The sequence below is a fragment of the Lycium ferocissimum genome, chromosome 6 (assembly GCF_029784015.1).
Source record: "Lycium ferocissimum isolate CSIRO_LF1 chromosome 6, AGI_CSIRO_Lferr_CH_V1, whole genome shotgun sequence".
Classification (NCBI taxonomy): Eukaryota; Viridiplantae; Streptophyta; class Magnoliopsida; order Solanales; family Solanaceae; genus Lycium; species Lycium ferocissimum.
The window spans coordinates 5,053,985-5,069,609 of NC_081347.1; the positions used below are offsets into that span (position 1 = coordinate 5,053,985).

General features: G+C 34.6%; 1 protein-coding gene across 7 annotated transcripts; it reads left to right on the plus strand.

Moving 5' to 3' along the window:
- The first annotated feature begins 1,686 nt into the window (after nt 1-1,686).
- On the plus strand, nt 1,687-10,229 carry LOC132059032 (probable LRR receptor-like serine/threonine-protein kinase At5g10290). Of its 7 annotated transcripts, none has more exons than XM_059451491.1 (12): nt 1,687-1,804; nt 2,974-3,140; nt 3,609-3,741; nt 3,880-3,951; nt 5,035-5,178; nt 5,275-5,346; nt 5,434-5,499; nt 5,810-5,886; nt 6,023-6,166; nt 6,719-7,060; nt 8,366-8,760; nt 9,619-10,229. In XM_059451491.1, the coding sequence occupies exons 2-12, from the start codon at nt 3,074-3,076 to the stop codon at nt 9,931-9,933; spliced, it is 1,827 nt and encodes a 608-aa protein (XP_059307474.1). In that variant the 5' UTR covers nt 1,687-1,804; nt 2,974-3,073; the 3' UTR covers nt 9,934-10,229. The 7 variants fall into 7 exon arrangements, with proteins under 7 accessions (XP_059307474.1, XP_059307480.1, XP_059307478.1 ...); XM_059451497.1 differs by having other exon boundaries at nt 1,690-2,047; nt 8,366-8,774; nt 9,632-9,737; XM_059451490.1 differs by having other exon boundaries at nt 1,696-2,047.
- The last annotated feature ends 5,396 nt before the right edge of the window (nt 10,230-15,625 follow it).

Consider the following 15,625-nt stretch of genomic DNA (forward strand, 5'->3'; position numbering starts at 1 on the left):
AATCCTTACCAACGAGATAAAAGTTCAGATAATCAATCAACTAAATTAGTAGATCTCTAATGTCAAACTCACTCCCTTTTTTTTTATTTTTTTATTTTTAACTTAGGTAAATTGAAGTGCCAAACTATTAGTAATAGGCTTTGGATTCTAGTTTCCTTGGGAAATTAACTTAAAAATTAAAAGCAGTTTGTCCTATTCTCAATAATGAAGTAATCTTATGTTGACTCAAACTAGTTTTTTTCCTTCAAAATATTACTTCCTTCACTTCAAAATAAGTGTTAGTCTGCTCTTTTGGAGTGTTAATTTAACTTTGGAAATTAAATTGAATTAAATTAATTTAATATTTTAAAATTTAAATTTAAATAAATAATATCTTTATGAAAATTATTTTAAGCTACCATTCTTCTCAAATCAAAAAATGATTTTTTTTAAATAGTAATCAAAATTTATAAATCTCTAGAAGCAAAAAATGATCGATAATTTGGGACAGAGGGAGTATCATCTGATCATAGTAATAAGTTTCTTGACCTTGAAAATGTTACAAAGGCAAAAAGGGTTTTGTAATTGACTTTTGCAAACTTACAATTGAAAAAAGGCATATCCAAATTTTAGTCTCTTTGCAACACTGAAATTTGTAGTTCTAAACAATAGTGGAGTCCTTGACACTTTACAACACGTTTGATACTCTTTATGCTTTAAATACAACTTTGGAATTCTATTAGTAGTGACAAAACATTTTCATGGTCTCAAAGTAGAATTTTATTCTTCACTCTTTTTTTCTAGTTCAAGAGTTTTATTCTTCATCCCAAAAGACCTTAATTGACAGCAAAGACAGTTTAACAAACACTTTGATGCTCCCTTTAACCAACAAAAAAAACATATATCTTTTCCCTTTATTGAAGTGGAATAAATTTTAAAAAAATACTTAGAATTAGGGGGACTCCATTAAGAAATATCTTTTTTTCTTAGTATAATCTACTTATTTTATTTTATCATATGATATCCTAGTCACAATCAGTTGCGAATTTATTAAGCGAATTTAACATATATAAATATATGAAAAAGCCTAGAGAATTTAATCTTTATTATACATACAAAAAATTGATTTCAATCTTATATATATACAATATAAAATTTTAAAAGAAAGAATTTAAGTGTTTGGCTAATTCAAATTCGTGCCTGGTAGATGCACCCAGTGAAGTAATTGAGTTGTTTGGTATGCAAGATGAGATAAGTACGTAAGGATATTCATGGTATTATTTTATTACACTTTCTATACGAGATAATAATTCCACTATTTTAATACAAATGGTGAGATAAAATAATATCAGAATTAATTAATACTTATTATCAAACACTAAATAAATATAATCCCACATGTTATCCCGAAATTATTATGCTTATATCACCGATTAAATGAAACTTGAAGGTTCACTATGAAACACCAAAGACATTTTTTTTTTTTTTTTGGTTTTCCATCCGATCTGCAAATCTTTCGCATTGGGCCGATTAATTGATTCGTATCGATAGTCCCACATTGAGAGCAAAGCACTCTCTAATAAAAGTTACTCCATATCAAAAGGGTTAGGCTGAGGAAAACCCAATTAAAGATGGAATGGTACATAGGACTCATCACAATCCTTGATTGGTGACATTTTCCATTTACTTCTTCACTATTACCAACAAAAAATAAACTAAATGAAGTGGGGTCCACTTCTAGTTAGCCACCATGGAATTGTGTGTTGGGGGGTGGGGTAAGTAAGAAATACTTTTGGGAGAGACAAGAAGAGAAGACTCAAACATAGTAATAATTGCAGTGAGCCTATGCAATATATACAGTCAGAAGCTTTTCTTTTAAGTTCTTTCTCCATTAACAACCATTTTTTAACAGCACAATAAATTCTTTGTGTTTTTGTCCCAAGATTTGCTTTGTATAGTTTATTTTTTTGTTTAATCCAAAGTAAAGTTTCAATCTTTGGTTCAAACTCTGCTCTTTTTTCAACCCTTTTGTTCTCTCACAGCCTTAAACTCTGGTTCTTGCTTAAAGGTAACTTAACTTATTTAGTTCTTGTTCTTGTTCTAGTCTTTCCTTTTCATATTTTTGTCATTTATTTTGTTTGCTTGGTGTATTAAAATTGTTTTTTTTTTTGGATTTAGCTATGGTGGATTTTTTGTTTCTGATTTGACTTCACTTAACGAGGAAAAAAAAAAAAAGTGAACTTTTTGCTTGGAAACTTTTAGTCTTGATGGATTTTGTGAATTCAGGATGTGGGGTTCTTTACTTTTTGGGTGGTGTAGATGGGGAGTTGCTAATTGTTTGAATTTGTTTGTCTTTTCTGATATATCATATGTGTTGTGAAAAGAAGAAAGCAAATTTAAATTGTTAGCCATAAGCAAGAGACAATGAAAAAGAGGAACTTGGATTTTGTAGAGTGGTTAACTTGGATATTAGTTAGTCTGGTTAAGTTTTAGGAATTAAAATGGTTGAGAAGGAGATTTGATTATTTGCATAGTCATTTTTATCTACAACCTTTCTTGTTTCATTTGTTGAAGATTTTTTTTTTTTTTTTTTGGAGAACTTGTGGCTTTAAACTTACCAAGTTACTGAAAGCTTTTTGTTATAGTTCATTACTCATTATATAATGCTATATTATGCTTTTCATGTGATTGATTAGGCTTAGAGCCTGTTTGGATTGGCTTAGTTTTTTTAGCTTTTTTGAGTGTTTGGCTGGCCAGCTTAAAGCCATTTTGTGCTTAAAATAAGCTCAAAAAAATAATTGGGTCCGTTTGGCTTAGCTTATCTAAAGCAGCTTATAAGCTGAAAACAGTACGCCAACTTATTTTTTTTTGGTTTATAAGCTGTTTTCCGTTTATAAGCTGCTTTTTTTTAAGCCCATCCAAACAGGCTCTTAGTTGTTACTCTTGAGGTTATACTAATTTTGCTCTTAGTAATTTTTCTTATATATTTTGCAGAATTTCCATTTGTTATATACCGAGGAAGGTAATGCATTATGTCACAGTGATGAAGGGGAACAAGTTTACTTGATCTATAGAATTGAACAGCAACTGCAATATGGAATTGTTCCTCGCAATTCTGATATTAGCATGTCTCTACTCATTTGTTTCACCTGATTTCCAGGGTACACACTTCTTCCATTTTTTTAATTTAGCAAACTAACACAGAGATCCCTCTTTTATACGATTCCTTTCTTTGAACTGCTGTTTTATCTATTCAAATGTATAAAGAAAAAAATAGAAGGGTTAGATTATATTATCATTCTTTCTTCTCTCATTTTGTTCATTCATTTTTTGATAGTTAGATTATGTTTTCATTTGTTCATTTTAGGGATAATTACCATTTTGGACCGCTCTAAAAAATAATAGCCGGAAAATGTATATTAAGTACAAATATACATATAATGTACATATTGTATACACAAATATAGATAATCAGTGAAGCGTCCGTAATTAATTTCGGCTGATGGGCCAAAAATGAAAAAAGCCCTTCACTTTATCTACATTTAGCTTGTGCTGATTAAATGTTGTCCCTGTTCTTCTAGTAAAGTAGTGTGACATTCGTTATTTTGTAATCTCTGACCTTGTTTTAGGAGATGCACTGTCTGCGTTGAAGAGTTCACTAAATGCTTCTAGTGATCAACTTTCTGATTGGAACCAGAATCAAGTTAATCCATGCACTTGGTCAAAAATCACTTGTGACGATAACAACAATGTCATGATGGTGTAAGTTGAAGTTTATTGTGAGAACAATATTAATCACCATGTACATTATACAATTATGGTCCCAAACACTTGAGCTTTAGTTGGTCAACTACCATTCTGAAATGTTAAATTTTAATGGTGTCTGAGCTTTGTTTGCAGGTCGTTGTCAAACATGGGGTTCACTGGCACTTTAACTCCAAGATTAGGTGTTCTAAAGCATCTTAATACTCTGTACGTATACAGAATTTGTTGAATTATATGTTCGGCTGAATGCTAATGTGTATCCATGATATACTTATGTAGGTTTCATGGAATTTCACAACTCCACACTCCTTTTAGTTTTTGGATTTGAGTTAAAGTGTGCACTTTAATCTTAACGTCAGTAGATAAATCATTCCACTTACAAAAACTAGGTTACTTGCAGTGCGATCAACATTTGGCATTTCATAGAATCAAGCAGTTTGAAGAGGAGGTGGGGAGTTTAGTGAATTGGACTAAAAATGGAATCCTCAGTTAGGGTGGCCCTGTGTTTTACTTTTAGTAATTGACGACTATGTGCATTCAAATGGTTCTTCACATTTTAGTACCTCTGGACTAAGAGAAATGTTTAGCACATTCACCATTGCATAAACATTTTGGGAGTCAAATAGGCAATTTAGACCGTTATTTGCGGGTGTACCAGTGAAATTCAGTAATATTGGGTTTATCCATTTCGAAAAGACAGAATGTGAAACGGGCTAGCAACATGGATCCTCACATATTTGGCCTTCTTAAATGGACCAGATCCATGTTGCATATCCTTCATCACACTGATATTAATCTACCCATGATACTGGCTCATTACTAATTGCTCTTGTTAGGGTACCGGTGATTACTTGTGTCTTTGCTTGTGCATGGTTTGGGATCTTATCTTTTTTCCATTGTATTATTTTCTTACACACACAAGCATGTGTAGAAATCTAATTGCATGGTAATGGATTGGAAACCCCTTGATGCTCAAATTTCCAACTAAAGATTTGTTTACTTGTAAGTTATTAATTAGGAAGGAACATTCCTGAATCTTTGGTCATACTTTTGATAGAGTGTTGGATAATTCATCTTCATTTCTTATCCGTTATCAAATTATTCTCGTAGTGCCTCTGATTAGCATTCTAAGGTCATAGCTGTTAATTTTTCTTAAGAACCCTTAAAAATAAAGTTTTCATCCTTGTCAATAGGAAGTTCTACTTTCTTGAGATTTGTGAAATCGTATCAATTTTCATGTCCTTAGTTGTGTTATGTATTGAACTGACTGTGCGGTCAACATCCTGGCAGTTCCTTGCAAGGAAATGGAATAACTGGTAACATTCCTGAAGCGCTAGGAAATTTAACCAGCTTGACCATGTTGGATCTGGAAAAAAACCGTTTGTCTGGAGAAATACCAGCTTCCCTAGGCCATCTAAAAAAGCTTCAATTTCTGTAAGTAATATTATTTCATTGATTGTTGTTTTCCTATAACTGAGTTTTACTTTTGGTGTTTGGCTTAGGAGTCTATTTTAATGTTTCTTTGAACAGGTTTTTGAGTCAAAACAATCTGACTGGGACTATCCCCGAGTCACTTTCAGGCCTTCCCAACTTGATTAACCTGTAAGCTGTTCATTTAGTCTGATCGGTCAGGTGTTTATAAACTGTACTAAGTGATGTTGACCTGATCCGGTGATATCTCTTTGCCAGTCAGCTTGCTTTAAATGATCTTACTGGAAAAGTTCCTGACAGTTTATTCCAAGTCCCGAAATACAAGTACGCAGATCTCAATTCTTGCTGTTTTTTAAGGGATAATTACATTTTTGGACCGCTCAAAAAAATATTAGCCAGCAAATGTATAGGTTTTGTATATTAAGTACAGATATAATATAATATACATAACATATACATAACCACTGTGTATGTTGTGTATAATTTGGCTACCGCCGTAACTAATTTCGGCCGAAGGGCCAAAAATGAAAAAGCCCTTTTTAAAATTTAGAAGATCAATTGAGGCTGCTTATAGATTTTATAATAGCTCGTCTCTTTTGCGTGAGTCAGAACTGTTGATATAACTTTAACTCAGTTTGCTTATTAGTTTTTCAGAGAACCATTTGAATTGTGGCTTAAACTTCAGTCATCTTTGTGTATCTGACAGTGAAGGTAATTGAAAGAGCAAATACCACATATTTGAACTACAAGTCTTTACTGTAGAAGTTAGGGTTGCTGGAAACCTTTGGCAGTCAGATAAATTATGCACCCTGGCCAATTCTGAATTCTTATATTGTAATCTTGGCAGGTTCTCCCAGTAAATCAAAGACTGGTCTCGTAATTGGTATTGTTGGTGGATTTCTTGGAATTATCCTCCTTGGAGGATTTATGCTATTTTTCTGGCGGGGAAGACACAAAGGCTACAAACGTGAAATCTTTGTTGATGTTGCAGGTCCTTATCACCGGTTTTACCCAATATTAACTTCAATATGTGTTGTTAGCTCTCCAAAAGAAAAATGGCTAAAGTAGTTACCCATTGCTACTAGCCTGTTTGGCCAAACTTCTAAAAATCAGCTTATTTTCAAAAGTGCTTTTCAAAAAAGTAGTTTTGGTGAGAAGCAATTTATGTTTGGCTATTCAATTTGAAAAACGCTTTTGAACAACCATTGGTGTTTGACCTAGCTTTTAAAAAGCGCTCAAGTGTATTTTCTCAAAAGTGCTTTTCAAACAAGTACTTCTGGGAGAAGCTATTTTTTCAGTTTCTGCTTCTACTCAAAAGCACTTTTTCTTCTCCTAAAAGCTTGGCCAAACACCTCAACTTCGAAAAAAAAGCACTCTTGGCCGTGGAAAATCTTGGTCAAACAGGCTATCCATCTCATAGTTCCATCTTACATTGAGGACTAGTTCTTTAGTCAGCATTACTTTAGCTCTTGTCCACTATTAGATGGTGTAGTTCCATTGAGGATGTTGTGACATTTTTCTTGTATTTGTTTGGTGTGCCCAGGTGAGGTTGACCGGCGAATTCCATTTGGTCAATTGAGGAGATTTGCATGGAGGGAATTGCAACTTGCTACCGAAAACTTCAGTGAAAAGAATGTTCTTGGACAGGGAGGTTTTGGCAAGGTTTATAAAGGAGTGCTCAGTGACAGCACTAAAGTTGCTGTGAAACGCTTAACTGACTATGAGAGCCCTGGGGGAGATGCTGCATTTCAACGTGAAGTTGAGATGATTAGTGTTGCTGTTCATAGGAATCTTTTGCGCCTTATAGGATTTTGCACCACACCGACTGAACGATTGCTAGTATACCCATATATGCAGAATCTAAGTGTTGCCTATCGTCTACGAGGTACTTATTTTTCCATAATAGTGCTTACATCTTGTGTTTGCAGTTTGCCAAGGTTTTCCTTGATTATCTCAATATCAAATTGTCCTGGTATCACCATTTTATTTTGTTACTATTGCTCCAAACTCAGCTAAGTTTCTGTAGAAGTCTGAAATGTTTGCTGTCAAATGCTTACTTGTCAAGAGTCAAACTCTCTTTCTTTACATAAGATTGTCAGCAATATCTACCGTACACACTAATGGATAGCTTTTCATTTTTTAAAAGTTTGGCTTAAATTTCTTTTCACGTCAACAATATCTACCGGAGATATCACCTGAATTGGTTGAGTGACTTTGTAGGTAATATGACAATAGTTGAGTGACTTTTTTGATACAAATCAAAGAAAAGTGACTTCTGAGATAATTACCATTAGTTGAGTGACTTTTTTGTTACAAAACAAAGAAAAGTGACTTTCTGAGATAATTACTATTAGTTGAATGACCGTCTGAGACGTCAACTCAGCTTGAAAGTTAAAGGGACATGTCCTTGTGAATGATGTAAATCAATTTTTTGATTTTGGGGGACTCTTTAAGTTCTTTGTAGGAGTCAACTTGACTTAATATTGCATCCACTTGATGCATTACCATATCAATAAACTTCTTCGTTATTTGATAAAAAGGACATGTTCTGTCCTTGCTATGGTCTAAGCTGACCGTGAAGGCACTACGGAAGTGCCACTTCTAGTAGTTTAACTTATACAAGCATCAAGTACCAGGTTGGGCTTGTAGAGTTAATTCATATGATGATTAGAGGTGGATACATCTTCGCCTTAGGTTGTCTCATGTTTATTTATCAATTTTCTTTGACGTGAAATAATCAATATAAGTGTAAATGCCTTAGGCTAGCATCACCATTCACCATGACTAAGATTCGGGGAGCTTCCTACTTTTCTCAGAGAAAAATAAGAGTTAGACTTAGACAAGTTCAACAGATAATAAAGGAGTGTAATTGCATGAGTACTAGTGTTCCTAATAGTTTAAGAAGCATTTGAGTTCTTGAACATTAGTTCTCTTTAGTTTTCAAGAGCCATAGTTGGATGAAACTTACTTCGCAATATGAATTGAGACCGATATCCATAATGAGAGCTTAAATGAGTTCATGAATCCATTCTTGCGCATTCTTCATCTTCCCCGAGAAGGTGAGTGCTTGAAAATCTTGCATGAATTGAAGATGACACATGCAGTAGTCAGTCAAACTTTAAAATTTTGAGTTTATGGAGAAGTGATCGATTTTGGTGGCTTCTTATTTTTAGTGTTTTATCAAATGCAGAACTTAAACCTGGGGAGTCTGTTCTAGTTTGGCCAACCAGAAAGCGTGTGGCACTGGGCACTGCACGTGGACTTGAATACCTGCACGAACACTGTAATCCAAAGATTATTCACCGTGATGTTAAAGCAGCTAATGTTTTGCTAGATCAAGATTTCGAGGCCGTAGTTGGTGATTTTGGCTTGGCAAAGTTAGTTGATGTTAGAAAAACCAACGTGACAACTCAAGTTCGAGGTACAATGGGCCATATAGCTCCTGAGTACTTGTCCACTGGGAAATCATCAGAAAAAACTGATGTTTTTGGATATGGAATCATGCTTTTGGAGATTGTAACTGGTCAACGCGCAATAGACTTCTCACGCCTGGAAGAAGAAGATGATGTCTTGTTACTTGACCATGTAAGTGTACATAACTCAATGACCGATATTAACTCTGATTCTATTGATCAAATTATTGCATGTTACTTGTATTATGGCTTCTAAAATTATTCAATTTCTTCTAAGTTTTATTTTATTAATCTAACCTTTGCTGTCTATACTTCCACTCTTCTTTAAGCTGCATGGTGGTGGGTTGGCTCATTGTCCATTACCAGACATCCTCATGAGTAGTTCTTTTTCTTGCTTTCTTGGTTTATGTGGTGTAATTTTATATTCAACGAGAAGGAAGGAAAGAAGTCTCATTTTCCGCATAGCACTCTTATGCAAATGCTTTGCATGTCAGACATAGGTCTAAATTCTTAAGCCTCGTTTTTTTGTTTTTGTTTTTTGTTTTTTTTTTTTGTTTTTTGTTTTTTGTTTTTTTGGTGATAACCATGGTGTCCGGGCCAGCTTGCGCGCACCTCGACTAATTCCACGGAATACGCACCTCCCACCAGCACAACAACAGGTAGCAAGTAACTCTGTCAATCAAGGCTTGGACAGATGGAAGTAATCACCTAGTTTTTTTTGCTTCCGCTGGGATTTGAACCTGAGAGGCTGAGACCTCATGGTTTTTAACCCACTTCATTGACCACTAGGCCATACCATTGGGTGCAAATTCTTAAGCGTCTTTGCTGGGTACCGTTTTTAGGAGTAGGGTAAATTAGTTAAAAAGTGAAACAACAATGAGAAGACACAACATTTCTTAATCTGCTTCCTGCAGGCATGGATCCTGGTGGTTTTTAATTTGCATGATAAGCTCTCCGTAATCTTAGCTTTTATAGGACCCTTTTTTTGTAGTATTGATTACTGAAATGACCAGCATGTGTCATCTTGAAGGTCAAAAAACTACAAAGGGAAAAAAGGCTGGATGCTATTGTTGACCGAAACCTACATAGGAACTATAACATGGATGAAGTAGAGATGATGATTCAAGTTGCATTGCTATGCACTCAAGGATCGCCAGAGGACCGTCCAGCAATGTCAGAGGTCGTACGAATGCTGGAAGGAGAAGGGCTTGCTGAGCGGTGGGAGGAATGGCAGCATGTCGAAGTTACACGTAGGCAAGAATACGATAGGCTACAACGACGATTTGATTGGGGCGAAGATTCAATCTATAATCAAGATGCCGTCGAGTTGTCTGGTGGAAGATAACAAAATCTGTAATTCCGATCAAGTACATAATTCCCTGTTATAGTCTTTGTTGATGCATAGAACTGGTTGCTAAATGGCAAGCAATCCATGTTTTAATATTGCTTGTGCATTATCTTGATTGTATCTTTTTTTCCTATACTTCTCTTATTTAATCAATTTTTTTTCCTGTATGGTTGTCCCGTCCAAAGACATATCGACTTTCTTTTTGTTTCTTCTTTTTTCATTTTCCCCCTCCTTTCTCAAGATGTGGAAATTGTAACATCAATCTTTGTTATAGTGATTGAGTTTTGCTCTAACTGGAGGTGTCTAGTATTCTTATTATATGACACTACGACTGCATCATTTGCAATACTCCCAACAATAGAATTTGCCAGTAAATTATTTCTTTTTATGTCTTTGTTGATATCTGCCAGGGAAAAGTTACATTTTTGCTATTGCTAGTGACGATCTAACACGCACTATTTATGTTTTACTTTCAGAACTCTCTATAGCAGCGATCCTCTATAACAACATTTCACCATATCAACCATGTTTGTTGTGGAACCGAGCTTTCATGTTATGGTTATATTATATGTTCTGTATAACAAACATTTCGCTATAGCAGCAAAAAAATATTGAAACAAATGATGGTGTTATAGAGAGGTTTGACTGTAGTCACTGTTAAAATATTATGCTTTCCTGGAACAATTCACATACTTTGGTGGGGCCATTACATCACAAGGAAAGCTAATCCTTATGTGAAGGTACTAGATACTTTTATTTACTTATACAGTCACTGTTAAAAGATATGCTTTCCTGGAACAATTCACATACTTTGGTAGTGTGATAACATCACAAGGAAAGCTAACCCTATTGTGAAGGTACTGGATACTTTTATTTTACTTTCTGCAGCACAAGGTTACATATACTGACATGTGCAACTTTCTTGTCCGAGAATGGACACTGGCTTTACATTTGCGGATGCTGTTGCCTCGGCTTGAACATTATTATTTGCCTGTCTCCGTGCTTGTCCTCCTAACCATTGACTGTGATCGCCATTCCCTCCCTCACTTTCATCAGCAAGAAGGTACTGTGGTGTCCTTTCCGAGTTCCTCTGCTCTGTATCTTCAAAGTGAACGGTGCACTTCGTGTAATCTGCACCCAACATTGCAAGAGCATCAACCGACATGTCTTCCAATTCTTTTTCTCTCTGTCAAGTTGCAAAAGGCTTGGAAATGTGGTAAGTTTTATGACAAATGGAGAAGCATATTTATACTTGTTCCACCTCTACATCCTCCGTGGCCCGTGCTTTGCTCTTTTTTCCTTTTTTTGGTGTAAAAATTCTGACATGTGAAAAGCTATAGCAGCCTAGACACTTTATGCATAGAACATATGAATTCATCAATATATCCGTGACTCGAGTTGCTTTTTCACCTTTTTCCACTAGGAATTAAATGGTTTTGTGGACACTTTTTTGTGCAAGTGGATGTATTAGATTGAAGGAACTTTATTTAGGGAAGATATTTGATCACGATACAGTTCTGTCCATTGAATTGTATGAAGAGTTTATATTACCAGTTATTAAAGGGAACTGGGAAATTTGAACACTTGGTGGAAATTGACATTGATGATTCATAGAATATATATGTGGTAAGGAGTTGATAATGAAGAGATTAGTGGAAGGAGATGAATAATGTACTTGGTCATTTTTGAATTGTGATTTGGTTTAGAAAAAGTTCCAAAAGTGGAAAATTGACTACCTCCGTCTTCAATTTACGTTATGTGATGGTGTTTGGAAAGACTTAAATTTAAAGAAAGGAAGAATGTTTTTTGAAACTTATACTCTTACATATGCAATGAGATATCTGTAGCTATAAAAAAACGTCACCAAAGGGTAACTTGAAAATTTTATAGTTAAATTGTTTCAAATATAGAAATGTGTTACTTTTTTGTTTTCTTGAAAACGGACTAATAAAAAAATAGCGTTACATTAAATGAAATAGCGAGAGGAGTATTTGTTTATGTCATAATGCTTTTTGAAAAAGAAATTCGCTAAAAATAAAGCAACAGTTTTTCTAGAACTCATTCTCAAAAACTAATTAAATAGCAGGTAAAAACCTTTTTTTACAAAAAAATTGAATTAACCGTGATTTTTTTCTTTTACTATGTTTTGGAGTTTGATTAACTCATCAATTCAATATAAAATTGTCTAAATATTTTTTTTGGACAAGTTTTTTGTCAAAAGAGATAATAGAAAATGAACATTTATTTGATGAACGTGTTTAGCCAAATGGGCCTAAAGAAAGTAGAGGGAAGGAGTGAAACTTGGAATTGGGCCTTCCACAAATGTATAATTTTGATTCATTTTTTTGCGCGGATTGCCCTTCTTTTGGGGTGGTCTTTAAATTTTGACCCTCATATTTGTGGTCTTTAAATTATGCCCCTCATATTGCTGGTCTTTAATTTTTGCCCTTCGCATTGCAACTCTGAGCGTTCACGCAGAAATCATGAGATTCTGAGTTCGAACTCCCGCTCAAGCATAAATTAAAAAAAAAATTGCAAGGCAAGGTTTCGGTCGCGTGTATGCCGGACCCGGCATACTCTTGTTAAGGAATTACCAAATTTATGCCGAACACGGCATACTCATGCCTTATGGGCGGAGACTTGGCATAAGTAGGTATCGGCATAACTTTGGTAATTCCTTAACAAGTTTATGCTTTGGGGCATACTTTTAACGGGTAAACTTTTATGCGGACCGGATAAACTTGTGAATGAATTACCAAAGTTATGCTTGATCAAGATACTTATGCCAAGTCGCCCATAAGGCATAAGTATGCGGTCCGCATAACTTTGGTAATTCCTTCACAAGTGTATGCTTGGGGGCATAGTGAAATTTAAACTCGCCTTGCGATTTTTTTTTTTTAAATTTTTGACTGAGCAGGGGTTCGAACCCGAACCCATGGGTTTTAGCCGAAGGGAAAAATTTAAAGATTTCAACTATGAAGGGCAAAATTTAAAGACTACCCCAAAAGAAGGGCAATTCTGCGAATTGCCCATTTTGATTTTTAAGAAAAGTGTGCATGTAATTTGGCCCAAGTTTGTTGTCAATCCTGCTAGTTGGTGTATATTAAAATCTTTTAACTTTTATACTCTATATCATAAAAGAATTTTCACACTATCAGTTCACCCCGGGATAATTGACAGTCTAGTGACATTGTTTTATCGATAAAGAGCCATGGTGCATACGCGGGTGGTATATGTTGGTATATATTGTGTTGAATATCATCACCAGTAATTGATTCTAATAAGACGGATTAAAGATGTCGTTCAAGGCGACTATCAAGATCGATAATGGTTGGGAATAAAACGTAGAAGAATGTTTTATATACATATTCAATATAAATATATTTTGCCTAAATTCTTGAAAAGTTAGGTAACCTATTCTAACATTGGTGTTAGGATATGTATTAATAAGCTTAAACTGCACATAACAACATAAGTTTAATACTCTGTGATAGCGTTGAAACAGTTATCTTGCACACAATTTGTGTTTCATTTGTCTTCCAAGTACACTGTGTTGGACTTCTATCTTATCCAAAAAGAATTAGATCAATATGTTTCTCATGTAGTCATATTCAAACCTCCTAGTGATAGCTCAATTGGCGGAATTAGGATTTTCACCGAGGAAATTCAGAATATAAAAAAGTAAATACATGAAAAGGCCACAAAGATTCAACATCGATTATATATATATATATATATACACACACACATACATACATAAAAAAAAGGATTATTCAATGTAATTTTCTGGCGAAGAAAACTCGGATGAACCCCTTGTGGCCCCCAGCTCAACCCCCTGTTGCAGACAAATAGCGTACCTTCTTCACTAACCGTGCCGAGGGGATTCAAGATCTGAATACTATGGGTTCGAGTTTGGAATTCTGGAACTACGATCATGTGAGTTGTGAATGTGCTCTTTGATTATTTACTTATGCAGTCACTGGTAAAAGATACGCTTTCCTGGAACAATTCACATACTTTGGTAGTGTGATATCATCACAAGGAAACTAATCCTCATGTGAAGGTACTAGATACTTTTATTTTACTTTCTGCAGCACATGGTTACATATACTGACATGTACAACTTTCTTGTCCAAGCCTAGAAACTGGCTTTACATTTGCGGATGCTGTTGCCTCGGCTTGAACATTATTATTTGCCTGTCTCCGTGCTTGTCCTCCTAACCATCGACTGTGATCGCCATTCCCTCCCTCACTTTCATCAGCAAGAAGGTACTGTGGTGTCCTTTCCGAGTTCCTCTGCTCCGTATCTTCAAAGTGAACGGTGCACTTCATGTAATCTGCACCCAACATTGCAAGAGCATCAACCGACATGGTTTCCAACTCTCTTTTTCTCTCTGTCAAGTTGCAAAAGGCTTCAAAATGAGGTAAGTTGTAGGACAATGGAGAAGTATATTTATACTTGTTCCGCCTCTACATCCCCCGTGGCCCGTGCTTTGCTCTTTTTTTTTTTTTTTTTTTTGGTGTATAGTGTATATTCTGACATGTGAAAAGTCATAGCAGCCTAGACACTTTATGCATAGAACATATGAACTTGTCAATATATCCGTGTGATTCGAGTTGCTTTTTCACTTTTTCCCACTAGGAATTAAATGGTTTTGTGGACATTTTTTTGTGCAGGTGGATGCATTAGATTGAAGGGACTTTATGTTTAGGGAAGATATTTGATCATGATACAGTTCTGTCCATTGAATTGTATGAAGAGTTTATATTACCAGTTATTAAAGGGAACTGGGAAATTTGAACACGTGGTGGAAATTGACATTGATGATTCATAGAATATATATGTGGTAAGGAGTTGATAATGAAGAGATTAGTGGAAGGGAGATGAATAATATACTTGGTCATTTTTGAATTGTGATTTGGTTTAGAAAAAGTTCCAAAAGTGGAAAATTGACTACCTCCGTTTCAGTTTATGTGATGGTGTTTGACTGAGCATGGAATTTAAAGAAAGGAAGAATGTTTTTTGAAACTTATACTCTTACATATGCAATGAGATATCTGTAGCTATAAAAAACGTCACTAAGGGTAAATTGAAAATTTTATAGTTAAATTGTTTCAAATATAGAAATGTGTTACTTTTTTTGTTTTCTTGAAAACGGACTAATAAGAAAATAGCGTCACATTAAATGATATAGAGAGGGGAGTATTTGTTTATGTCATAATGCTTTTTGAAAAAGAAATTCACTAAAAATAAAGCAAAAGTTTTTCTAGAACTCATTCTCGAAAACTAATTAAATAGCAGGTAAAAACCTTTTTTAACAAAAAAATTGACTTAACCGTGATTTTTTTCTTTTACTATGTTTTGGAGTTTGATTAACTCATCAATTCAATATAAAATTGTCAAAATATTTTTTTGGACAAGGTTTTTGTCAAAAGAGATAATAAAAAATGAACATTTATTTGATGAATGTGTTTAGCCAAATGGGCCTGGTAGACAAACAAGGGAATTGGCAAAAGAAAGTAAAGGGAAGGAGCGAAACTTGGAATTGGGCCTTCCACAAACGTATAATTTTGATTTTTGAGAAAAGTGTGCATGTAATTTGGCCCAAGTTTGTTGTCAATCCTGCTAGTTGGTGTATATTAAAATCTTTTAACTTTTGATAATTCATTCTATATCATAAAAAAAGTA